The sequence below is a fragment of the Pseudophryne corroboree genome, chromosome 4 (assembly GCF_028390025.1).
Source record: "Pseudophryne corroboree isolate aPseCor3 chromosome 4, aPseCor3.hap2, whole genome shotgun sequence".
In the NCBI taxonomy this organism is placed as follows: domain Eukaryota; kingdom Metazoa; phylum Chordata; class Amphibia; order Anura; family Myobatrachidae; genus Pseudophryne; species Pseudophryne corroboree.
In genome coordinates this window covers 777659123-777686607 of record NC_086447.1, presented here as the reverse complement: position 1 = coordinate 777686607, position 27485 = coordinate 777659123, and the positions used below count along the sequence as shown (strand labels likewise).

The following is a 27485-nucleotide window of genomic DNA, read 5'->3' as shown; positions in this document are numbered from 1 at the left end:
GCCCATTCCACTAGGAAGGTGGGCTCTTCTTGGGCGGCTGCCCGAGGCGTCTCAGCATTACAGCTTTGCCGAGCAGCTACTTGGTCGGGTTCAAACACTTTTGCAAAATTCTACAAGTTTGATACCCTGGATGATGAGGACCTTGCGTTTGCTCAGTCGGTGCTGCAGAGTCATCCGCACTCTCCCGTCCGGTTTGGAGCTTTGGTATAAACCCCATGATCCTTACGTAGTCCCCAGCATCCTCTAGGACGTAAGAGAAAATAAGATTTTAAACCTACCAGTAAATCTTTTTCTCCTAGTCCGTAGAGGATTTTGGGCGCCCGTCCCAGTGCGGACTACATCTGCAAGACTTATATATAGTTGTTGCTTTCATAAGGGTTAAGTTACAGTTGGAATCGGTCTTTGACTGATACTGTTTTTTTTGTTCATACTGTTAACTGGTTGCGTATATTCCAGGTTATATGGTATGATTGGTGTGGGCTGGTATGAATCTTGCCCTTAGATTAACAAAATCCTTTCCTCGTATTGTCCATCTCCTCTGGGCACAGTTCTCTAACTGAGGTCTGGAGGAGGGGCATAGAGGGAGGAGCCAGTGCACACCCATACTAAAAGTTCTTTATAGTGCCCATGTCTCCTGCGGAGCCCATCTATACCCCATGGTCCTTACGGAGTCCCCAGCATCCTCTGCGGACTAGGAGAAAAAGATTTACCGGTAGGTTTAAAATCTTATTATTTAACACCACTGAAGATACATATGTCCTCTGTAATGTACTAATGAAGGACATTTTTCTAGGCATAACTGATTCTCTCTTGGATTCTCTATAGTGCCAACCAATAAACCCCTGTTATTTTACAGCCTGTGTTTGGAAAATGACAGCTAGAAGCTGATTGGTTGGCACTTTATCTCTTTCCAAGCTTTGATAAATCTGCTCCTTGATGTCAGTGCCTGAACTGGCCGATAAAAACGTAATAACTAGTAATGTTACATACATATAAAACATCTTAAGTTACTATCATGATCTGGAGGAATGAGTGTGAGCCAGCTGGCACCAGTCTGATCCGGCTGAAACACTGGTGGATAATCCAAATATGGTTAAACAAGCTTGAACACGTTTGAACCTAGTGGCATAGCTATAATGGGTCCAGGGCATGTGTGTTAAGGGAGGGGGGGGGGGGGGGGCGGGGCACATCCTGCACTCAGAATAGACCCACTTTGTGCTGGCCTACCTCTTAACCTCTTACACTTGCTGCCAACATCCATCTTTTGGGTGATGCATTAGAAAACATTGGGCTGCCACAGATCTGTTTTGTGATTTGTTAGCCTGATTCAACATTTTGTGAAATTCCAATTCAATTTCTCATTTTAGAACCAATTCTAACTGGTTTGAGAATCTAAACTGGTTCATCGCTGCTAAATAAATGTAAAATTTTTCATGATTACACACTGGGCCTTATTCCTCTTTGTACGCACATGCCTATGCAGCTGCGATTTTATTTAGCTTACAGACTTGCTAATCACAAGCGAAGCAGCCGCCCAGAAAAGAATGATACCCACCAGAGCCATTGCAAAGTCCTCAGCTGCTGCATACACATACACAGCACTGACGAGGAACATCAACTCTCCGAGTGAGTCTGTGATCACGCAGTAGTGACGCTGGTGCCATGTTTCTCTTTATACAGGATCGCAGCTGTATGCAGATAAATGACCAGGAAGTGGGCGTGACACGCTGGCTTATCTGCTTCCACTCCCTGTTACCTCCCCGCAATGGTCCATTCCTGTCAATTACTCTGGGTTGAAATTCTCATTGCAAGCAACTTTGCAAAAGTACTTTGGTGCGTCGATCGCGGTACATGCGCAGTCTACCGTTAATCGCTTAGTTGTGTGAGCATTGGCACTGACATTGTGCAAATCTGAATTAGACCCAATGTCTTTGTGCCTTGACTGAGCTAGCATTGTACATAAAGTAACCTGTTCAGGCTGGAGCATATCAAAGTCAGGGCAAGGCAGGATTATAAAATCATTCAGCGGAGCTCTGCCAGGGACTTTTCCTATGTAAATTTTTGCATGGTGTTTTATCACAGATACATGTGTCACTCACATCACAGATACACGTGTTGGTAAACATCACAGATACATGTGTCGTGTTGCTCACATAACAGAAACACATGTCGACACACATCACAGATACACATGTCGCTAACCTCACAGATACAGTACACGCGTTACCTCCCAAATACATGGGTCGCTCACCTCACAGATACATGTGTCAGCACACATCACAGATACAGGTGTCACTCGCATCACAGATACATGTGTCGGCACACATCACAGATACATGTGTCACTCACATCACAGATACACGTGTCATTCACATCACAAATACACGTGCCAAACATACATCACAGATACATGTGTCGGCAAATATCACAGATACACGTGTCGGCACACATCACAGACACACATGTTGCTTCCATCACAGATACGTCAGCACACAGCACAGATACACGTGTTGCTTACATCACATATAAGTCAACACACATCACAGATACACGTGTTACTCACATCATACATACGTCAATACACATCACAGGTATATGCGTCGACACACATCACCGATACACGTGCCAACACACATCACATATACACGTGTCAGCACACATCACAGATACACGTGTTGCTCACATCACAGATATGTCGGCACACATCACAGATACACGTGTCGTTCACATCACAGATAAACATGTGGGCACACATCACATATAAACGTGTGTAAACAAATCACAGATACACGCGCCGTCACACAACACTGAAACACGTGTCGGCACACATTACTGATACACGTGTCGCCCACCTCACAGTTACACGTGTTGGCACACATCACAGATACACATGTCGGCACATATCACAGATACACGTGTTGGCACACATCACAGATACACATGTCGGCACATATCACAGATACACGTGTTGGCACACATCGCAGCACTGAAGCCTGACAATAACATTAACTAAACATAAACCTAAAGTGACGTCACCGCTGAGCAGAAAGTTCCCACCATTGGTTACAATGGAGCGCATAGGCGCTACATTGTAACACTGCCGTGTGCCGCCTGTCAGACAGTACAGGAGCACACAGCCGATCAGGAGAGTGCTACAACGTAGCACTCCCTGATTGGCTGAAGAAACCCACTTAGACATCAGTCAGAGTGGGTTTCTGGCATTCGGGGAAAGGAGTCCCATGTGAAAACATGGGGCCCCTTTCAGTTTGTGGCTCGGCTTTCCGTTTTCTTATTTTATGCAAGTACGTGGATTACAAATGGATGCCCCGAGGAGCCTGGGACCCGCGATCTGGTGAGTAGAATTTATTCAACAGGTACCCCTTGGATTCTACTGGAGAAGAGGACCGACCTGCGTGTGAACATAAGGTAAGTATGTATGTATGTTTGTGTGCATGTATGTAATAAATCTTTACTTTCACGGTGTGTGTGTCTTGTCTTTTTTGGGGTATTTTTTTAGTAGTAGTACTACAGGTACCAGCGGGCCCGTTTTTCCGTCACATGCTGGTACTTGTGGTTCTCCAAGTACCAGCATGCGGGGGAGGCTTGCTGGGCCTTGTAGTACTGCTACTAAAAACAATATCTTTTCATTATCACAAAAGGCTATCAGCCTCCCCATCCGCAGCCCATTGGATGGGGGGGGACAGCCTCGGGCTTCACCCCTGGCCCTTGGGTGGCTGGGGGGGGGGGATCCCTTGATTGAAGGGGTTCCCACTCCCCCAGGGTACCCCGGCCAGGGGTGACTAGTTGGATTTTTGATGCCACGGCCGCAGGGCACTATATCAAAGTGACCCCCGGCTGTGGCATTATCTGTCCAGCTAGTGGAGCCCGGTGCTGGTTTTAAAAATACGGGGGACCCCTACTCTTTTTGTCCCCCGTATTTTTGGAACCAGGACCAGGCGCAGAGCCCGATGCTGGTTGCTTAAATATGGGGGAACCCCTGTCAATTTTTTCCCCATATTTCTGCAACCAGGATCGGCTCAAAGAGCCCGAGGCTAGTTATGCTTAGGAGAGGGGACCCCGCGCAATTTTTTTTTTGGATTTTACAGTGTTTAATTTAAAAAAATAAATAAAAAATGAACCCCAGCACGGATCACACAGATCCGGCCGAGATTCATTGTAAAAAAGTCGGCAGTGTTTTGCTAATCACTGCCGTAAAAAACTGGAAAAAAAAACGAATGACATCGACATCGGAAAACCCGAAAAGGCAAAATACGGCAGCTTAGTAAATCCATCGTAACAAATTCAAAAAGTTGCAGTTTTACACTTTCGATGTCATTCGTGATTATTCTCCCACCAAATCGGGAGAATTACGAATCTTAGTAAATTTACCCCTGAGTTTCTTCAAAATCTCACTGAAGACATGGCATTATCCTTTAACCACTTAACTGGTGACTTTTTTCAACAGTGACCTACATTTTTCTTTTTTTTTACAAACCACTTTAGTCAAAAACAGATTTAAAATAAATAAATAAATAAATATTTTAGTGAAAAATAAAATACCCCTACAGGGTCTGGGAGGCATTGCAATTTCTGCTGCGGGGTACACTGGGCTCCACAAGGAATGGACAATGGGGTGTAGAGTAGGATCTTGATCCGAGGCACCAACAGGCTCAAAGCTTTGACTGTTCCCAGAATGCATAGCGCCGCCTCCTATATCACCTCGCCTCCCTGCACAGGATCTCCGTTTTGTAGTTGGTGCTGCAGTAGCAGGCACTTAACAGAGGGGCTGCTCCAGGCAGACCTTAGAAGAGCTTTTTTTCTGAGGAAAAAAGTGAAGACTTCAAGGGCAGCAGCAGTGTTACATGTCAGTGGACATTCACGGCTGCAGCTCCGACTCTCCCAAGCGGCGCTGTACACTCCCGAGCCCTGGTTGCCGGGTAACTACAGCAGGAGGCTCCGGTTTTCTTCTTGTCAGGCACACACAACGGGGGCTCTCCGGGATCGCGTGGCCGCGCTTCGGGAGGTGGTAAGTGGGTCCTGCTTGCGGGACCCGGTCTTTATCGCGATCCGGCGCGGTCAGTGGGAGGCGGGCCGCGCGCGCTGTCGGTGGACACTGTGGCAGTACAGGCAATCCCACTAGATCACCAGGGCATGGGACAGGTCAGGTTTTCTCTATAAACCATTTTATTAGAGCCCGCAGTACCCGGTGGTTTTGCCAGCAGGGGGATAGAGCTTGGACCTGAAGCCCCTCCCCCGCCATTTTATGCAAATGTTCCCACCCTGGAGCTGCATATCTGTCTCTCCCTCACTCCCAGGCAGTGTCTGTGGCGCCATTATCCCTCAGCTAACTGTTCCTGGGAATGCTTGGGCAAATCCTCCTATGTAAAGCCGCCTGGTTGTCAGTGCTGTGACTTTACAAGACACTTAAGTATTCTACCTGCCTTTTTTAGTCAGTGTTAGTTAAGAAATAGTGCATTTAGTCAGGGTTTCCTAGTACAATTACCCTGTGATATACATCCAGTTCTTACTGTGGGCGGGATGTACTATATGTCATCGCCGCCCCTCGCCACCTACCGCAGTGATACTAATCGCATATGTACTAACATATGCGATTAGTATCGCAATGCGGTACAGGAGGTCCCCGCGATGATGTTTGCAGGGGTCGGCGGGGGTCAGCACGGGTCTCCGTCACCTCCCAGACCCGGGAGGTGACGTGTTCAGGGAGTCCCCGGGCTCCTCCTCCTCCCCCCTGTAGCCCGAAGGAGATAAGGCTGTGCTGCGGGGGAGAAGGAGGAGGGGGCCGCAGCAGCACAGGTATGCCGGGGGAGAAGGGTCGTCGTGTGCGGGGGGGGGGGGGGGGGGGGGCGGCGGTAAGAATCCCATAGGCTTTTATAGGGTATCGCCATAAAAAGATGGCGATACCCTATGGGGCGAAAACGCGGCGGTCGGGGGTTAGTACATACGAAAATGCGGTAAAACTGGGTTTTACCGCATTTTCCCTTTAGTACATCCCGCCCAGAGTACTGTTATATCTATTGTTATATAGCTGTGTAAGCTAGTCCAGTGCAGTATTATTGTTAGTAATAACCTCTGCATTGTACAAACTGTGACTATTTGTGTGTGCATTTGATAGCTGAGTGGTGTCCATTTCGTGTCTTTCACTCAACTTGCTATCCCTATATTCTATAACCTGAGGGGGCTTGGTGCGTCAGGTTTTATCTAATATAGGATTTTCACAAAGATATACTGTATTACGTATTTTTCTCTGTGATTTAGTCACCATATCTCTCCTTTATCTCTGCTGGTGCTGACTACACTGCGCAGGGGTTTGGGCTAGAGGTATTGTGCTGCTGACAAATTGTACTGTTTTACCTGATACTGCAAGTTATATCATGTCTGCTTCTGAGGGTAACGGTTCTGGGGCTGAACACACTGCCGGTGTTGCTGAAGCCGCAGATACCTATGAGGAGAATATAGCAGCTTTGGGCTCTGGTTCTGGGGGCTCCTTGTCCCCCAGTGGGACGGTGGCAACGGGGGCAAATGATGACCCGCCGTGGGCCGCTTTTACCACGCTTCTGCATATGCTAGTTCATAAACTAACACCCCCTATGGGACCCCCAATGCCGGTACAACCGTTTGTGGTCCCTGCAGCTAACTTGCCTTGGGCGGACGATTTATCTGCTCAAATAAAGAAATTTAACCAGTCCCTGATTACTAAAAAGTCTGACCGTCGCTCGCCTACGTCCAAGGGGTCCTCGAAGCGAGCGCTTGTCTCCTCACAATCCACTGCTGTCACTGACACCTCATCGGATGAAGACAGCACTTACACTGACCCCACAGGTTCTGACTCAGATACGGCTGATGGGGAGGGTGGTTCACATGTGGATGTTCCTGATCTTTTGGAGGCTATTAAGTTAATTCTACAGATTACGGATGATCCCGAGCCATCCGTTCCTCCTAAGAAACCAGATAGGTTCAAGCGTCAAAAGGTGATTAAACACGTTTTACCTCACTCTGACCACCTAATTGATATACGTCAGGAACCCTGGGAAAACCCGGGTACGAAGTTTGTGCCTCAAAAGAAGATGCTGGCTCGTTATCCCCTCGTGCCGGAGCTGTCTAAGAATTGGGAAACGCCTCCTCCGGTGGACTCACATGTGGCTAGGATGGTTGTTTCCTCAGCTCTACCCGTCACCACCGTCACGTCTCTAAAAGAGCCTACGGATAAACGTGTGGAGGGTTGTCTGAAAGCGATTTACACCCTCACGGGTGCTGCACAAAGGCCCACTATTGCAGCTACTTGGGCTGCAGAGGCCATGGAAGCATGGGCCTTGTAGTTAGATGCTGAAATCTCCTGTGACCATGCTAGACAATGCTTGTCTTATATTGTCACAGCTACTCGTTATATTAAAGAGGCGGCTTCTGATGCCGGTATCCTGGCAGCCAAGGCCTCTACTACGTCAGTCCTGGCTCGCCGGATATTGTGGCTGAGAACCTGGTCTGTGGATCTGGGACTAGAAAAACCCTGGAGGTACTCCCTTTTAAGGGAGATATTCTGTTTGGTGAGGATTTAAATAAGATTGTGGCTGACTTGGCTACTGCCAAAACTGCCTGTCTGCCAAGTACTGCTCCTTCTGTGTCGAAGGCTAAAGGTACTTCCTTTCGCCCCTTTCGTCCTTCAGGTAAAGCAAAAGGTCATGCGTACAACAAACAGGCCCGCACTTCCAAACCTGGTAAGCCTAAGCCCAAAAGAGCCTGGGCGGCCCGTCAGCCAGCTTCCAAGACAGATAAGCCTGCCGCATGACGGGGCGGGCCTCCCTCTGGGGGATCCCGGCCCATTCTCAACCTCAAGGCATTGAACAGGTTTGTGAAGGTTTCCAAGTTCCGGATGGAAACCCTTCGCTCTATAGTTCTGGCCTTGGAACCTGGGGACTTCATGGTCTCCCTGGATATACAGGATGCTTACCTGCATATTCCCATAGCAGTGTCTCATCAGCAATACCTGAGATTTGCGATTGGCAACTGCCATTACCAGTTTCGGGCGTTATCTTTTGGTTTAACAACGGCTCCGCGAGTCTTTACAAAAGTCATGGCGGTGATGACGGTGGTACTCCACCGTCAAGGTGTCAGGATACTGCCGTATTTGGACGACTTGTTAATCCTGGCAAATTCCCCAGAACTTCACCTGCGTCATCTAGATGTGACGGTACGGTTTCTGCAAGCCCACGGGTGGCTCATCAACTGGAAGAAGTCATCCCTGATCCCTGCTCAGAGCATGGTGCATCTGGGAGCACTATTGGACACTCACAACCAGCGGTTGTTCCTGTCTCAGGAGAAAGTCCTGAAACTTCAGGACAGGATTCGTTACTTCCTATCTCGTCCGCAAGTGTCGATACATTCGGCGATGCAGGTGCTGGGCCTCATGGTGTCAGCATTCGACATGGTGGAGTACGCTCAATTTCATTCTCGCCCTCTCCAGAGGCTGATTCTAGCCAAATGGGACGGCCTGCCGCACCGGATCAGGTCTCAAATGATCTCATTGACTCCGGAGGTCCGTCTGTCGCTGCTCTGGTGGCTCCGGGACCAACAACTGTGCAGGGGCCATCCGTTCTGGATATCCAACTGGGTCCTGTTGACGACAGATGCCAGTCTAAGAGGTTGGGGCACGGTGCTGGAGCAACACTCCCTTCAGGGGCGGTGGACCAAGGAGGAGTCCCTCCTCTCGATCAATATTCTGGAGTTGCGGGCGGTCTTCAATGTAACATAGTAACATAGTATCTGAGGTTGAAAAAAGACAATTGTCCATCGAGTTCAACCTATTTGTGGTCTCCTATGCATGATGATTTGACTAAAATTTCTGACTGATGCTGCTGTCAGCCGTTGCATTTTATCCCTATTTATAGTAACTATAATGCATGGCTATGCACCATACCCCTGGATATCCTTATCCATTAGGAATTTATCTAACCCATTCTTAAAGGTGTTGACAGATTCCGCCATTACAACTCCCTCGGGCAGGGAATTCCAAACACGTATTGTCCTTACCGTGAAAAAGCCTTTACGATGTATTGTGCGGAATCTCCTCTCCTCTAACCTGAGCGAGTGTCCACGAGTCCTCTGTGTTGATCTAACCAAAAACAGGTCCCGCGCAAGCTCTGGTTATTGTCCCCTTATATATTTGTAGATATTGATCATATCCCCTCTTAGTCTCCTCTTTTCCAATGTAAACATGCCTAGTCTTTCAAGCCTTTCCTTGTATTCCATCGTCTCCATGCCCTTAATTAGTTTGGTCGCCCTCCTCTGTACCTTTTCTAGCTCCAGGATATCCTTTTTGTAATACGGTGCCCGGAATTGTACACAGTATTCAAGGTGTGGTCTCACTAGTGATTTATATAACGGGAGTATAATACTCTCGTCCCTAGCATCAATACCCCGTTTTATGCATGCTAATATCTTATTAGCCTTCTTTGCTGCAGTCCTACTTTGGGTACTACTGCTTAGCTTGCTATCTATGAGGACACCTAAGTCCTTTTCCAGTACAGAATCCCCTAATTTTACCCCATTTAGTAGGTAGGTGTAATTTTTGTTCTTGTTACCACAGTGCATTACCTTACACTTGTCTGTGTTGAAGCGCATTCTCCATTTGGCTGCCCATGCTTCTAATTTAACTAAGTCGTTCTGAAGAGACTCGGCATCCTCCTCTGTATTTATAGCCTTACACAATTTGGTATCATCTGCAAAAATTTACACCATGCTCTCTAGAACTTCTGTTAGGTCGTTAATGAAAATATTGAACAATAGCGGTCCTAATACTGAGCCTTGCGGCACACCACTTAGCACTTCAGTCCAAGTTGAAAAAGATCCATTAACCACAACGCGCTGCTCCCTATTATCTAACCAGTTTTTGACCCAAGTGCATATTGTGCTTCCTAGCCCTGATTCTTGTAGCTTGTAGATAAGTCTCATGTGTGGTACAGTATCGAACGCTTTGGCAAAGTCTAAAAAGATTACATCCACGTCTTTACCCTGATCTAGGTTTGCGCTTACTGTTTCATAAAAGCCAAGTAAGTTGGTTTGACAGGATCTGTCCTTCATAAACCCATGTTGATTCCTTTTAATGACCTTATTGACTTCAAGGAACTTCTGAATACTATCTCTTAGAATACCTTCCAATACTTTCCCCACTATAGATGTAAGACTAACTGGTCTATAATTACCTGGTTCAGCTTTACTTCCCTTTTTGAATATAGGCACTACTTCCGCTATACGCCAGTCTTTGGGAACCATACCTGATATAACTGAATCCTTAAAGATCAAAGATAGCGGTTTTGCCAGTTCAGAGTGAAGCTCCATTAGAACCCTTGGCCATCGGGCCCTGGTGATTTATTAATCTTAAATGTTTTAATCGGTCACAGACTACTTCCTCGCTTAAATAAGTACCTATCAGTGGGATATTCTCATTATTGAGATTGTGTGTCAGTCCCTGAAACTAATTTAGTGTGTCCGCTATGTCATTATCATTTTTGCTTAAGACTCCCAAATGCCTTGAACCTAGCGCAGCATTTAATTCAGAACCGTCCTGTTCAAGTATAGTCGGACAATGCCACCACAGTGGCTTACGTAAAGCATCAGGACGGCACTCGAAGCCGCCTAGCAATGAAGGAAGTCTCACGGATTCTACAGTGGGCAGAACGCCATCTACTGGCCATTTCGCCAATATTAATTCCGGGAGTCCTCAATTGGGAAGCGGACTTTCTCAGTCGTCAGGACGTGCATGCCGGCGAGTGGGGCCTCCATCCAGAAGTGTTCCAACTTCTAGTGGAAAGGTGGGGCCTTCCAGATGTAGATCTAATGGCGTCTCGACACAATCACAAGGTTCCGGTCTTCGGAGCAAGGACAAGGGATCCTCAAGCAGCATTCGTGGATGCGCTGGCGGTACCGTGGAGGTTTCGGCTGCCGTACGTGTTCCCTCCGGTGTCACTCCTGCCCAGGGTAATTCAGAAGTTCAAGCAAGAAAAAGGAATTCTGCTTCTCATAGCTCCAGCGTGGCCCAGACGGCACTGGTTCTCAGACCTGCAAGGCCTATCGTCAGAGCGTCCAATTCTACTTCCACAACGCCCAGACCTCCTTGTTCAGGGCCCCTGTGTCTACCAGGACCTAGCCCGGCTGTCTTTGACGGCGTGGCTCTTGAAGCTTCCGTCTTAAGGACTAAAGGGTTTTCTGAGGTGGTCATTCAAACTATGTTGCGGGCCCGGAAACCGGCTTCGGCTCGGATTTACTGTAGGGTCTGGCATTCTTACTTTGTTTGGTGCGCATCTAACGATTATGACGCTTCCAAGTTTAGTATAGCCAAGTTGTTGGCTTTTCTTCAGCAGGGCCTGGATTTAGGCCTGCGTCTGGCCTCCCTCAAGGTTCAAATATCTGCCTTGTCGGTGTGGTTTCAGAGAAAAATTGCGACCTTACCTGATGTGCATACCTTTACTCAGGGCGTGTTGCGTATCCAACCTCCCTATGTCCCGCCTGTGGCTCCTCGGGAGTTGTCCGTGGTTTTGGAGGCGTCACAAGAGTCTCCGTTTGAACCTCTTGGTTCAGCTGATCTTAAGTGGCTTTCCCTTAAGGTGGTGTTTCTGCTGGCTATTGCTTCAGCTAGAAGAGTGTCGGATTTGGGTGCCTTGTCCTGTAGTTCCCCATATCTGATATTTCACCGTGACCGGGCGGTTCTTAGGACTCGTCCCGGCTATCTACCTAAGGTGGTTTCTTCGTTTCACCTTAATCAGGAGATTGTAGTTCCGGCACTTGTTTCTCTTGATCTGTCTCCCAAAGAGCGGTCTTTGGATGTGGTACGGGCTCTCCGTATCTAAGTGAAGAGAACTGCTCCTATTAGGAAATCTGATTCTCTTTTTGTTGTGTTTGGGTTTCACAAACGTGGTTGGCCTGCTCACAAGCAAACTCTGGCCAGATGGATTAGAATGGTGATTGCACATGCTTACGTGAAGGCTGGTCTCTCTGCTCCTGATCACATTAAGGCCCATTCTACTTGGTCTGTTGGACCTTCTTGGGCGGCCCAACGTGTTGCGACCCTTGAACAATTGTGCAAGGCGGCTACGTGGTCCTCTGTGAACACGTTCATAAGGTTCTATGCCTTCGATACTGCCGCTTCCCAGGATGCTTCCTTTGGACGCTGGGTTCTTGTGCCCGCTACAGTGCGTCCCCTCCCATAAGGACCTGCTTTAGGACATCCCCATTGTCCATTCCTTGTGGAGCCCAGTGTACCCCGCAGCAGAAAATGAGTTTTATGGTAAGAACTTACCTTTGTTAAAACTCTTTCTGCGAGGTACACTGGGCTCCACAAGGCGCCCACCCTGACGCACTTAGCTTCTTTGGGTTGGTATGGCATTAGCCGCCGACACGTCTCCTGTCGTGAGAATGCGGTGTTGTGGCTACTAACCGTTGTCGTCTCTTTTCCTGCTACTGCATTGGACTGGTTAACTAAAAACTGAGATCCTGTGCAGGGAGGCAGGGTGATATAGGAGGCGGCGCTATGCATTCTGGGAACAGTCAAAGCTTTGAGCCTGTTGGTGCCTCGGATCAAGATCCTACTCTACACCCCATTGTCCATTCCTTGTGGAGCCCAGTGTACCTCGCAGAAAGAGTTTTAACAAGGGTAAGTTCTTACCATAAAACTCGTTATTATCCGCAACTTCTCTGTGGCAATAGATTCTCCAGTTTAATATATCCCCCCCCAGTGGCACTACCTCCAACTCACCCCCTCATGGCAGAAATCCTTCAGGGGCATTACCGCCACCCCCTTGTCCATAGGTCCCCATTGAAGAATAATGGGCAGGACAATCCCAGTGGCAGTAAACTCTGTGTATCAGTGGAATCCCCCAAGTGGCATTGATTGTGTTTGTGGACTGAACCCATCATCAACCCAGTGTCCATAGATAGCCCCCAGTCAGCATAGATCCCTACCCCTGTTTTTAACCCTCCCTCTCTAATGCAAGGCACAGGACAGCAGAGCAGCTCACAGTAGGGACTGATCAGTTCCCCAACTGATATCTGCATATGGAGTGTGTGCGGCATTCTGGGGCAGAAATTTGGCTGGTAAAGCGATATAATGTTGTGTTTTACCAAGTACCCATTATTTATGTATTATTTTACATTTGTCCTTGTGTAAATTATATTAAGTTTTAAAGTAGTTTGTTGCGCATTCGCTAATGATATCACTATTACCCTCTGCATTTATTTTACATTTGCAAAGCCTATAAATATGCTGTGTGTACTATACTGTAGTAGGGTGTACTCTTATTGGGAAGCAGTTAACATACCGGCTGTCGTGATCCCGGCGCTCAGGAGACCGACGCCAGAATCCTGTCAGCCACTGAAATACCGACGCCTGGAATCCCGACAAACCCTGGGTATTCCCACTCAGTTGGTGGGTCCATTCCACAACTGAGAGGGAATATAACTTGTGGTGAGCGAAGCGAGCCACCGGTCCCAAAGCTTGTCAGCACAGCGACCCCAGCGAGGGGAGTACGGCAGACGGGATGCCGCTGTTGGTATAGTGACAGCCGGCATTCTGTCTTCCGGGAAAGGATACCGAAACCCTCTTATGCCACCTAAAATACAAGGGAATGCATTATTAAAAAGAACAAACACAAATATATATGTGAAGCAAACTTTTAAATTAGATCAAGTTCCACTTTAATTAGTATTTTATCAACAACCCCTGGTTGATGTTAACCGCATTTTACGAATTGTAGGAAATTCATTGTAACAACAAAAACTTTATCAACAATAGTGTCACACAGGGACTGTCTGATAAACTTTTAAAGGAAAACCAGACATATGTCAGGGAATGCCCATGCTAATTTACTCACTGCATGCCTTGTAGCTCATTAAAGTATCTTATCCCATTAATCTAAACATTGCTTCAGCATGATGTTGGCAATATACTGTATGAAGCTCACAAGCACGACCAGTCTTCATTCAGCAAAGATCAGCCATGGTTCAAAGATGGAGAGAAAGAGAAGGAACAGAAAACCACTTTTTGTTCTACAGACCAACCACAAATACATCCTCATGCCAGTAGCCAGCCTGTGACCTGTAGACGTTTCAGACTATAGCAAATTGCCTTGGCTGACTTGGCAGTGATCCCGGTGCGCTCTGCACTGTATAATAAGTAATGTCACGGCCTCTGTTCAGTGGAATTTCACTGTAAAAGTCTGAACAACAGGTGGAGGTTGATGAACATAGTGTGATTCCCACGTTTCTCAGCTTCCCTCATTATGTATCTGAGGCCAGATATGATTGATTGCTGCCTTAGCCAATCGCTATTATTATTTCAGTTTGGTGATTTTATTTAGAAAGTGCTATGTAGGTGGTGTATTGTAGAATACTGTAGTGCAGACCACAGAGTGTAGCACCATTCAGAACCAGATAGTGCCCCTACACCCTGGAAGACAGTGGGGTCTATTTACTAAGACTTGGGGGTATATTCAATTGCTGTCTGATCCTCTCCGATGGAGAGGATCCGACAGCACACTATTCAATGCCCGGCCAAACCCGACAGGTTTGTCCCGTTCCCGACAATGGCAATCGGACTTTCTTTAAAGTCGGATTGACATTGTCGGAAACGGGGCTAAAACCTGTTGGATTTGGCCGCGCTTCCGACAGCCAACGTGGATTCCGACAATCCACGTGGTTTCCGACAAGTCGGGAATTCCCGACTTGTCAGAAAAAATCAGCCGGCATTGAATAGGTCGGAAGTCCTTCCAACCTAAACCTGTCGGAAGCTGCCGTCTTTCCGACAAGACGGCAGCGTCCGACAATAATTGACTATACCCCTTGGAGATAAATAAAGTGGACGGAGATAAAGTACCAATCAATCAGCTGTCACTTTACAAACACAGCCTGTAACACGGCAGTTAGGAGCTGATTGGTTGGTACTTTAGCTCTGTACACTTTATCTCTCTCCAAGGCTTAGTAAATAGACTCCAATGAGCCTGATTCTGAGCTGCACGCAGTGCCAATGTTCATGCGTTGAGCTATTATTTACAACTGTGTGTGCACAAAAATGTCTGAGAACTCCTATGGTACATGCGCTTCACAGCGTGTACGCACAAGCGGCTGTTGTGATCGGGTCAGACAGTATCAGATGTGTGACTATGAGCTGAATTATTTACCCCACAGTACAGTGTAATACGGTAGGAATTGTAAACTCATTTCCCTGCACACCTCTATGCAGTGTGCTTCTGCCCGCACACTCTGGTGGCACTCCACACTCTGCACAAATGTAAATTCCCCCTTTGTCACTTTTACTCGTGCATCTTCCACTTTTTAAACAATCCACAGAGGGTCTGGACCGGTTTGTTCAATAAATCTACTGTATGTGCATGTCAGCGTTTTATTGCATACAATAAGAGACCAATCTACTGTATATAGCGTTCCCATCATTTTTAAGTAAAGCACCAGCATCACCCAAATGCTTAGAAGGTTGCTGATTCTATAAAACAAATTGCCAAATATGGTAAAAGAGATATAGGAACCAATTCCCAGTTGCTTAGTTTAAGTTCTTCAGGAACTTAAGTTATGGGAAAATATGTATTTTAAATTAGAGGTTTTGGGTGGAAAAATCAAGAATATCGTGGGAAAACCTGGACACGTGGGAGCCTTGCCAATCTGGTGACCGCTGCAATAATGATTCAGTCTTGTTACTACAGTGGGAATTCTGGCACAATCATTTCCAGTGTAGAGAATATATTATGCAGCGAGAGAGTGCAGTGCTTATCTGAGTATATCCTAAGTTACATTACTGTTAAAGTGCCATTTGTCAACTACTTTTTGATATGGTCTGACTGACATTTCCTCTATTGGTTCTTTCAGTAGAGTATTACGCTTCTAGATGTGTAACATAGAAATGCAAGATCACTGTGTGCCACAGTATATTCTGTTGTGTGTTAGAAAACAAATTTATTTGGAGAACCTCAGGCGAACTGCATGTCATCTGTCATATCTGATTTATTACCACAGAATCACATTACAGGGGAATTTCACATCCAAAAACAGCTTCCAAGAGCACTTACTTTAAAAGGAAATATGTAGAAGAGGATTATCATCTGCCGCTCAGCAGCTGTAGCCATAAAGTATGTTTTGTCTTTTTTACTTATTTTGTTACATCATCGCAACTGTTTCCTTTCTGTTTTTATTGATTATTTTCCAGCAATGTTAGTATATTATGACATTTGTAGATTGTAGTATAAATATACACTGAATATTTGAATATATAGATATCATGTCCCACTTTTTTTCTCTCTAAATGCACAAAATATACTTGAATGGCATAATTAGTTAAAGGGGAAGTTCAGCCACAATCTTCTGTTCAGAAATCCCCCCACACCCAAAAAGGCTTCCCATGGCATGGTGGAACTACCATGGCTTGCTCTGGTTCGACCACAGGTCCTAATTCAGATGCTGGTCGCAACTGAGCGATTATCGGTAGACTGCGCATGTGTTGCGGTCACAGTGAGTATGCACCAAGGTACCTTTGCGATGCTGCTCGTATTTAGGAATCAGGCACAGAGTGACTGACAGGAAGTGGCCGTTTGGGTGAGGTAACGGGGAGTGTCTGCAAAAACACAGGTGTGTCATTACCGTTTTTGGTGCATGTATCTGCATGCAACAGCGACCTTGTACGCATAAAATATGTCGCCATCGTTACAGCTCCCGCGCCTATTCTGCGCAGCCAAAGATGCACTCAGGGAGCCGGTGTTCCTCGCATGTGTGTCGCGGTTGCGACCGAGTACACAGTTACTGAGAATGTTGCGAATTTCTAGTGGTTGTTTCTGTTCACTTGTGGGTGGCTGCTTCCCTTCGATGCCTCAAAGTTCAGTCACTGATATTGCTGCTGCGTCGGGACTGGGACCACGTCTGAATCAGGTCCCTAGAGAGCAGGAGGGTCAACTGAGAAGCGATGACCAGCAATTTTTGTATTATGCCCTGGACCTACTACCAATTGGGACATATTCATGGTTCTACTATTTGGGACATCTTGAAGGAAAACTGTCTGGCTAAACTGCTCCTATTGAGTTTGATTTTTAACAAAGCAATTAGTAAACAGCACGTAGGACTGTCCGGTTTTTGTCCCCTGTCATTTTATTTATAACTCTTAGCAATCAATAAAATGTTGTCTTTCATATGCTGTACTGCATCCAAATAAAATTAGTTTCATTTTGGTTTGCTACAGGTTACTTGCTATTTAGTATGTTTCTGTAATTTAATTTCTGATGTGTATTTTTCATTAAAGAGTTGTGTCTTAATATAAAATATGTTTCCAGACAATTTTAGGGGACATGTACTAAGCGGTGATAAAAGAGAAGTGGGCCAGTGGAGAAGTTGCCCATGGCAACCAATCAGCATTGACATAACATTTATAATTTGCATACTATGGGGTATATGCAATTCCGGACGAATTGCGTCTTTTTTTCGCCCGTTTTTAAATTCGACACAATTCGACCGTCGAATCCCGGCCGGCGGTTGCCGGAATTTGACATATTCAATTAAAAACGGATTCGACAGTCCCGCTGTCGAAAAACGGACCAATTGACTGATAAGTGCGTCCTGGATTCGACTTTTCGGACGGCACAAAAATGGTTAAAAAACCCTAAAAAAAATTGCGTGGGGTCCCCCCTCCTAAGCATAACCAGCCTCGGGCTCTTTGAGCCGGTCCTGGTTGTAAAAATACGGGGGGAAAATTGACAGGGGATCCCCCGTATTTTTAGAACCAGCACCGGGCTCTGCTTCCGGTCCTGGTGCAAAAAATACTGGGGACAAAAAGCGTAGGGGTCCCCCGTATTTTTAACACCAGCACCGGGCTCCACTAGCTGGAGAGATAATGCCACAGCCGGGGGACACTTTTATACCGGTCCCTGCGGCCGTGGCATTAAATCCCCAACTAGTCACCCCTGGCCGGGGTACCCTGGAGGAGTGGGGACCCCTTAAATGAAGGAGTCCCCCCTCCAGCCACCCAAGGGTGAAGCTCGAGGCTGTCCCCCCCATCCATGGGCTGCGGATGGGGGGCTGATAGCCTTGTGACAAATAAAAGAATATTGTTTTTTTGCAGCAGAACTACAAGTCCCAGCTAGCCTCCCCCGCAAGCTGGTACTTGGAGAACCACAAGTACCAGCATGCGGGGGTAAAACGGGCCCGCTGGTACCTGTAGTTCTACTGCAAAATAATATCCAAATAAAAACAGGACACACACACCGTGAAAGTAAAACTTTATTACATACATGCCGACACACACATACTTACCTATGTTCACACGCCGACTCTGTCCACGTCTCCAAGTCGAATCCGGGGTACCTGAAAATAAAATTATACTCACCTAAATCCAGTGTGTCCTGTTCTTTTTTTGTAATCCACGTACTTGGCAAAAAAACAAACCGCATACCCGATCCACGCACTGAAAGGGGTCCCATGTTTACACATGGGACCCCTTTCCCCGAATGCTGAGACCCCCCGCGACTCCTGTCACAGAGGGTCCCTTCAGCCAATCAGGGAGCGCCACGTCGTGGCACTCTCCTGATTGGCTATGCGCGTCTGAGCTGTCAGACAGCGCATCGCACAGCCGCTCCATTATATTCAATGGTGGGAACTTTGCGGTCAGCGGTGAGGTTACTCGCGGTAACCTCACCACTGACCGCAAAGTTCCCACCATTGAATATAATGGAGCGGCTGTGCGATGCGCTGTCTGACAGCTCAGACGCGCATAGCCAATCAGGAGAGTGCCACGACGTGGCGCTCCCTGATTGGCTGAAGGGACCCTCTGTGACAGGAGTCACGGGGGGTCTCAGCATTCGGGGAAAGGGGTCCCATGTGTAAACATGGGACCCCTTTCAGTGCGTGGTTCGGATATGCGGTTTGTTTTTTTGCCAAGTACGTGGATTACAAAAAAGAACAGGACAGCTACACTGGATTTAGGCGAGTATAATTTTATTTTCAGGTACACCGTGGATTCTACTTGGAGAAGTGGACAGAGGTCGGCGTGTGAACATAGGTAAGTATGTGTGTTTGTCGGCATGTATGTAATAAAGTTTTACTTTCACGGTGTGCGTGTCCTGTTTTTATTTGGGTATTTTTTTTGCAGTAGAACTACAGGTACCAGCGGGCCCGTTTTACCCCCGCATGCTGGTACTTGTGGTTCTCCAAGTACCAGCTTGCGGGGGAGGCTTGCTGGGACTTGTAGTTCTGCTGCAAAAACAATATTCTTTTATTTGTCACAAGGCTAGCAGCCCCCCATCCGCAGCCCATAGATGGGGGGGACAGCCTCGGGCTTCACCCCTGGCCCTTGGGTGGCTGGAGGGGGGGACCCCTTGATTTAAGGGGTCCCCACTCCTCCAGGGTACCCTGGCCAGGGGTGACTAGTTGGGGATTTAATGCCACGGCCGCAGGGACCGGTATAAAAGTGTCCCCCGGCTGTGGCATTATCTCTCCAGCTAGTGGAGCCCGGTGCTGGTGTTAAAAATACAGGGGACCCCTACGTCTTTTGTCCCCCGTATTGTTTGCACAAGGACCGGACACAGAGCCCGGTGCTGGTTCTAAAAATACGGGGGATCCCCTGTCAATTTTTCCCCGTATTTTTACAACCAGGACCAGCTCAAAGAGCCTGAGGCTGGTTATGCTTAGGAGGGGGGACCCCACGCATTTTTTTTTCAGGATTTTAACCCATTCCCACCCCTTCCCACTGAAAACCATGCTCTCTCTATTAGTCAGTTAAAAAAAATAAAAAAATCTTTTAAAAAATATATAAATAATACTTGTGTCTCCTAATAGACAAACCAAGTAGATAATCCCTTCTAATATAAATAGATATGCTATTAGCAATAAAAAAAACACAAAAAAACATGTTTTTCAAATTTTTCATTAGTTTCCGCTAGCAAAGTGAGGCGGAATGAAATTTACGAAATTACTGTCGAAAAGCACTGTTGTCGAATCGACATTCTTCAATTGAATATACTTTTGTCGAAAAGCCGCATTTTTACCACTGCAGACATGTCGAATTTTAAAAATGTCGAATTGCAAAAAGTCGAATCTGAAACGTCCGTTTTTTTGTCGAAAAGTACTGTATTGCATTGTCGAATCCAAGTCGACATATTTTTTTTGTCGAAAATGCTCAGTTTTTCGACTTTTGCGGCAGTTTGACCGCAATTGCATATACCCCTATAACCGTATACAGAGCAGCTGATTGGTTGCCATGGGCAACTTCTCCACTGGCTCACTTCTCCACTTTTATCACTGCTTAGTACATGTCCCCTAGTGTTGTATATGCTTTTGTATATTTAACAACTCGAGTGATCTTTCAATGTATTACTAGGATTTCTCTAACGTCCTAAGTGGATGCTGGGGACTCCGTCAGGACCATGGGGTTTAGCGGCTCCGCAGGAGACAGGGCACAATAATAAAAGCTTTAGGATCAGGTGGTGTGCACTGGCTCCTCCCCCAATGACCCTCCTCCAAGCCTCAGTTAGATTTTTGTGCCCGGCCGAGAAGGGTGCAATCTAGGTGGCTCTCCTGAGCTGCTTAGAATAAAAGTTTAAGTTAGGTTTTTTATTTTCAGTGAGTCCTGCTGGCAACAGGCTCACTGCTACGAGGGACTTAGGGGAGAGAAGTAAACTCACCTGCGTGCAGGATGGATTTGCTTCTTAGGCTACTGGACACCATTAGCTCCAGAGGGAGTCGGAACACAGGTCTCACCCTGGGGTTCGTCCCGGAGCCGTGCCGCCGACTCCCCTTGCAGATGCCGAAGTTGAAGAGGTCCAGAGGTCCAGAAACAGGCGGCAGAAGACTTTCAGTCTTCATAAGGTAGCGCACAGCACTGCAGCTGTGCGCCATTGTTGTCAGCACACTTCATACTAGCGGTCACTGAGGGTGCAGGGCGCTGGGGGGGGCGCCCTGGGCAGCAATGTATTATACCTTTTTTATGGCTAAAATACATCACATATAGCCCTTGAGGCTATATGGATGTATTTAACCCCTGCCAGATCTCACAAACTCCGGGAGAAGAGCCCGCCGTTTTAGGGGGCGGGGCCTATTCTCCTCAGCACACGGCGCCATTTTCCTGCTCAGCTCTGCTGTGAGGAAGGCTCCCAGGCTCTCCCCTGCACTGCACTACAGAAACAGGGTTAAAACAGAGAGGGGGGGCATTTATTTGGCGATATGATTACATATGTGAAAATGCTATAAGGGAAAACACTTGTATAAGGGGTTGTCCCTGTATAATTATAGCGTTTTTGGTGTGTGCTGGCAAACTCTCCCTCTGTCTCCCCAAAGGGCTAGTGGGGTCCTGTCCTCTATCAGAGCATTCCCTGTGTGTGTGCTGTGTGTCGGTACGTGTGTGTCGACATGTAGGAGGACGATGTTGATGAGGAGGCGGAGCAAATTGCCTGTATTGGTGATGTCACTCTCTAGGGAGTCGACACCGGAATGGATGGCTTATTTAGGAATTACGTGATAATGTCAACACGATGCAAGGTCGGTTGACGACATGAGACGGCCGGCAAACAAATTAGTACCTGTCCAGGCGTCTCAGACACCGTCAGGGGCTTGTAAAAACGCCCATTTACCTCAGTTGGTCGACACAGACACAGACACGGACACTGACTTCAGTGTCGACGGTGAAGAAACAAACGTATTTTCCTTTAGGGCCACACATTACATGTTAAGGGCAATGAAGGAGGTGTTACATATTTCTGATACTACAAGTACCACAAATAAGGGTATTATGTAGGGTGGGAATAATCTACTTGTAGTTTTTCCTGAATCAGATAAATTAAAGTGTGTGATGATACGTGGGTTTCCTCCGATAGAAAATTATTGGAGGTATACCCTTTCCCGCCAGAAGTGAGGGCGAGTTGGGAAACACACCTTAGGGTGGATAAGGCGCTCACACGCTTATAAAAACAAGTGGCGTTACCGTCTCCAGATACGGCCGCCCTCAAAGAGCCAGCTGATAGGAAGCTGAAAAATATCCTAAAAAGTATATACACACATACTGGTGTTATACTACGACCAGCAATCGCCTCAGCCTGGATGTGCAGCGCTGGGGGGGCTTGGTCGGATTTCCTGACTGAAAATATTGATACCCTTGACAGGAACAATATTTTATTGACTATAGAGCATTTTAAGGATGCATTTCTATATATGCGAGATGCGCAGAGGGATATTTGCATTCTGGCATCAAGAGTAGATGTGATGTCCATATCTGCCAGACGATGTTTATAGACACGACAGTGGTCAGGTGATGCAGATTCCAGACGGCACATGGAAGTATTGCCGTATAAAGGGGCGGTCCATCGGACCTGGTGGCCATGGCAACAGCTGGAAAATCCACTTTTGTTACCCCAAGTCACATCTCAGCAGAAAAGGACACACTCTTTTCAGTCTCAGTCCTTTCGTACCCATAAAGGCAGGCGGGCAAAAGGCCAGTCATATCTGCCCAGGGTTAGAGGAAAGGGAAGAAGACTGCAGCAGGCAGCCCATTCCCAGGAACAGAAGTCCTCCACAGCTTCTGCCAAGTCCGCAGCATGACGCTGGGGCCATACAAGCGGACTCAGGTGCGGTGGGGGGTCATCTCAAGAGTTTCAGCACGCAGTGGGCTCACTCGCAAGTGGACTCCTGGATCCTACACGTAGTATCCCAGGTGTACATTGGAAATTCGAGACGGCTTCCCCTCACAAGTTCCTGAAGTCTGCTTTACCAACGTCTCCCTCCGACAGGGAGGCAGTATTGGAAAAAAATTCACAGGCTGTATTCCCAGCAGGTGATAATCAAAGTACCCCTCCTACAACAAGGGAAGGGGTATTATTCCACACTATATTGTGGTACTGAAGCCAAACGGCTCGGTGAGATCTAAAAGATTTGAACAATTACATACAAGGGTTCAAATCAAGATGGAGTCACTCAGAGCAGTGATAGCGAACCAGGACGATATGGTGTCACTGGATATCAGGGACGCTTACCTACATGTCCAAATTTTGCCCTTCTCACCAAGGGTATCTCAGGTTCGTGGTACAGAACTGTCACTATCAGTTCAGACGCTGCCGTTTGGATTGTCCACGGCACCCCGGGTCTTTACCATGGTAATGGCCGAAATGATGATTCTTCCTAAAAGAAATATGGACGCTTTCCTGATAAGGGCAAGGTCCAGAGAACAGTTGGCGGTCGGAGTAGCACTATCTCAATTAGTTCTACGACAGCACGAGTGGATTCTAAATATTCCAAAATCGCAGCTTTTTCCGACGACACGTCTAATGTTCCTAGGAATGATTCTGGACACAGTCCAGAAAAGGATGTTTTCTCCCGGAGAAGAAGACCAGGGAGTTATCCGAGCTAGTCAGGAACCTCCTAAAACCAGGGAAAGTATCAGTGCATCATTGCACAAAGGTCCTGTGAAAAATGGTGGTTTCTTACAAAGCGATCCCATTCGGTAGATTTCACGCAAGAACCTTTCAGTGGAATCTGCTGGGAAAATGGTCCGGATCGCATCTTCAGATGCATCAGCGGATAACCCTGTCTCCAAGGACAAGGGTGTTTTCTTCTGCGGTGGCTGCAGAGTGCTCATCTATGAAAGGGCCGCAGATTCGACATTCAGGACTGGGTCCTGGTGACCACGGATGCCAGCCTGAGTGGCTGGGGAGCAGTCACACAAGGAAAAAATTTCCAGGGAGTGTGATCAAGTCTGGAGACTTCTCTCCACATAAATATACTGGAGCTAAGGGCAATTTACAAGGCTCTAAGCTTAGCAAGACCTCTGCTTCAAGGTCAGCCGGTATTGATCCAGTGGGACAACATCACGGCAGTCGCCCACGTAAACAGACAGGGCGGCACATGAAGCAGGAGGGAAATGGCAGAAACTGCAAGGATTCTTCGCTGGGCGAAAAATCATGTGATAACACTCTCAGCAGTGTTAATTCCGGGAGTGGAAAACTGGGAAGCAAACTTCCTCAGCAGGCATAACCTCCACCCGGGAGAGTGGGGACTTCAGCGGGAAGTCTTCCACATGATTGTAAACCGTTGGGAAAAACCAAAGGTGGATATGATGGCGTCCCGCCTGAACAAAAAACTAGACAAATATTGCACCAGGTCAAGGGACCCTCAGGCAATAGCGGTGGACGCTCTGGTAACACTGTGGGTGTACCAGTCACGGTATGTGTTCCCTCCTATGCATCTCATACCAAAAGTACTGAGAATCATAAGAAGGAGATGAGTAAGAACGATACTCGTGGTTCCGGATGGGTCAAGAAGGACTTGGTACCCGGAACTTCAAGAGATGCTCACGGAAGAACCGTGGCCTCTACCTTTAAGAAAGGACCTGCTCCAGCAGGGGCCTTGTCTGTTCCAAGACTTACCGCGGCTGCGTTTGACGGCATGGCAGTTGAACGCCGGATCCTGAAAGGGCATTCCAGATGAAGTCATCCCTACCCTGGTCGAAGCCAGGAAGGATGTAACCGCAAAACATTTTCACCGCATTTGGCGAAAATATGTTGCGTGGTGTGAGGCCAAGAAGGTCCCTACAGAGGAATTCCAACTGGGTCGTTTCCTACATTTCCTGAAAACAGGACTGTCTATGGGCCTAAAATTAGGGTCCATTAAGGTTCAAATTTCGACCCTGTCAAATTTCTTCCAGAAAGAACTGGCTTCAGTGCCTGAAGTTCAGACGTTGTAAAAGGGGTACTGCATATACAGCCTCCTTTTGTGCCCCCAGTGGCACCTTGGGATCTCAATGTTGTTTTGAGTTTCCTAAAGTCACATTGGTTTGATCCACTCACCACTGTGGAATTAAAATATTTCACATGGAAGGTGAAGATTCTATTAGCCCTGGCTTCAGCCAGGCGTGTGTCAGAATGGGCGGCTTTATCATATAAAAGCCCTTACTTAATTTTTCATTCTGACAGGGCAGAATTGAGGACTCGTCCTCAATTTCTCCTTAAGGTGTTTTCTGTTTTTCACATGAACCAACCTATTGTGGTACCTGCGGCTACTAGGGACTTGGAGGACTCCAAGTTACTTGACGTTGTCAGGGCCCTGAAAATATATGTTTCCAGGACGACTGGAGTCAGAAAATCTGACTCGCTGTTTAGCCTGTATGCACCCAACAAGATGGGTGTTCCTGCTTCTAAGCAGACGATTGCTCGCTGGATTTGTAGTACAATTCAGCTTGCACATTCTGTGGCAGGCTTGCCACAGCCAAAATCAGTAAAAGCCCATTCCACAAGGAAGTGGGCTCATCTTGGGCGGCTGCCCGAGGGGTCTCGGCTTTACAACTTTGCCGAGCTGCTACTTGGTCAGGGGCACACCCTGACTGAGGAGGACCTGGAGTTCTCTCATTCGGTGCTGCAGAGTCATCCGCACTCTCCCGCCCGTTTGGGAGCTTTGGTATAATCCCCATGGTCCTGACGGAGTCCCCAGCATCCACTTAGGACGTTAGAGAAAATAAGAATTTACTTACCGATAATTCTATTTCTCGTAGTCCGTAGTGGATGCTGGGCGCCCATCCCAAGTGCGGATTGTCTGCAATACTTGTACATAGTTATTGTTACAAAAATCGGGTTATTCTTGTTGTGAGCCATCTTTTCAGAGGCTCCTTCGTTGTTATCATACTGTTAACTGGGTTCAGATCACAGGTTGTACGGTGTGATTGGTGTGGCTGGTATGAGTCTTACCCGGGATTCAATATCCTTCCTTATTATGCACGCTCGTCCGGGCACAGTATCCTAACTGAGGCTTGGAGGAGGGTCATTGGGGGAGGAGCCAGTGCACACCACCTGATCCTAAAGCTTTTATTATTGTGCCCTGTCTCCTGCGGAGCCGCTAAACCCCATGGTCCTGACGGAGTCCCCAGCATCCACTACGGACTACGAGAAATAGAATTATCGGTAAGTAAATTCTTATTTTTTTTGTAGATGTCATTGCGGGATGTAGTCACATGACTGGTGGTCACAACACCTCCCCTACATCCCGCCCCCTGAGAATCCCGACAGTCGCCATGCCGAATAGCAGGGCTGTTCGCACTCGTGGGTGTCCACGACACACATAGAGTGGGAATAGAACCTGTGGTCACCGCCGAGCCTGCAGCGTGCGCGACACCCCAGCCGGCATTCCGCTGCTGGTCACGCATACCCAACCCGTCATTGCAACCAGACAGTATATGGCCAAAAGTGTCCTGGTTGTAGCTCAGTGTGAAACAGAAATTGAAAGAGTTAAAAGAACAAGTATTCAGAACTGTGATTGCTTATACACATGCAATTATATGTTACTGTGCGTTTGTTGGTCTATCCTTTTGTAATGTGTGTACATAACCTTGACTTCCTTGCAGCAAAAGGGTAATTATTTTAAAAATAGCAAGTTAAACAATGTTATTCTGTGTATTTATAGTAGATTCTGCATGGTAAAGTGCAGAAATTACACAGTAGATTACTATATGCAGTAGTCTTCTGTCTTTAAATATGAGATAGTATAAAGGACCTTATTCAGCAGCATATGCTACTGCGATGCGATCGCATTCTCCCTGGTCCCACTGTAGTGCACATGCGCAGGACCCACACTGCGCGGGCTGGGGAGATGCGAACTGATGACAGGCACAGGCATTTGCCGGGCGGTTGGGGGCAGCGCTGTGGGGGCGGCACGGTGAAAATGGGCCGGCCGCTGCAATTCAAACCATGGTGGCAGGGCACCTGTCTTTGCAGCTAGGATGCGCAGGCAGGGGGTCACCCTTGTTTTGCGAGAGTCAGCGATGAGATCGCAGTTGAATTGCGATCGCACTGCTGGGAGGCCATTTGCATGCTGGGCAGACTTGGACTGTGAATGCGATTTTTCTTTTAATAGCAGTTTTGCAATCTTAGCAAAACTGCTAATGAAGCTGAATAAAGTCCTATATCCCTATGTGTTATGTCCCATGATAGACAGGTATACTAGATGTATGTGGTAATGATGGACAGGTATACTAGATGTGTGTGGTAAATGATAGACAGGTATACTAGATGTGTGTGGTAATGATAGACAGGTATACTAGAAGTGTGTGGTAATGATGGACAGGTATACTAGATGTGTGTGGTAATGATAGGCAGGTATACTAGAAGTGTGTGGTAATGATAGACAGGTATACTAGATGTGTGTGGTAATGATAGACATGTATACTAGATGTGTGTGGTAATGATGGACAGGTATACTAGATGTGTGTGGTAATGATAGACAGGTATACTAGATGTGTGTGGTAATGATAGACAGGTATACTAGATGTATGTGGTAATGATGGACAGGTATACTAGATGTGTGTGGTAAATGATAGACAGGTATACTAGATGTGTGTGGTAATGATAGACAGGTATACTAGAAGTGTGTGGTAATGATAGACAGGTATACTAGATGTGTGTGGTAATGATAGACAGGTATACTAGATGTATGTGGTAATGATGGACAGGTATACT

At 47.1% G+C, this 27485-nt stretch overlaps 1 protein-coding gene across 6 annotated transcripts in view; it reads left to right on the top strand.

The window, feature by feature from the left end:
- The window catches only part of SERTAD4 (SERTA domain containing 4), a 98984-nt gene that overhangs the window by 49153 nt on the left and 22346 nt on the right, over positions 1-27485 (top strand). For all 6 annotated transcript variants that reach the window (XM_063918283.1, XM_063918284.1, XM_063918288.1 and 3 more), the window contains exon 3: positions 16033-16145. In XM_063918283.1, coding sequence (XP_063774353.1) covers positions 16033-16145 — 113 coding nt within the window. The remainder of the gene's footprint in view (positions 1-16032; positions 16146-27485) is intronic.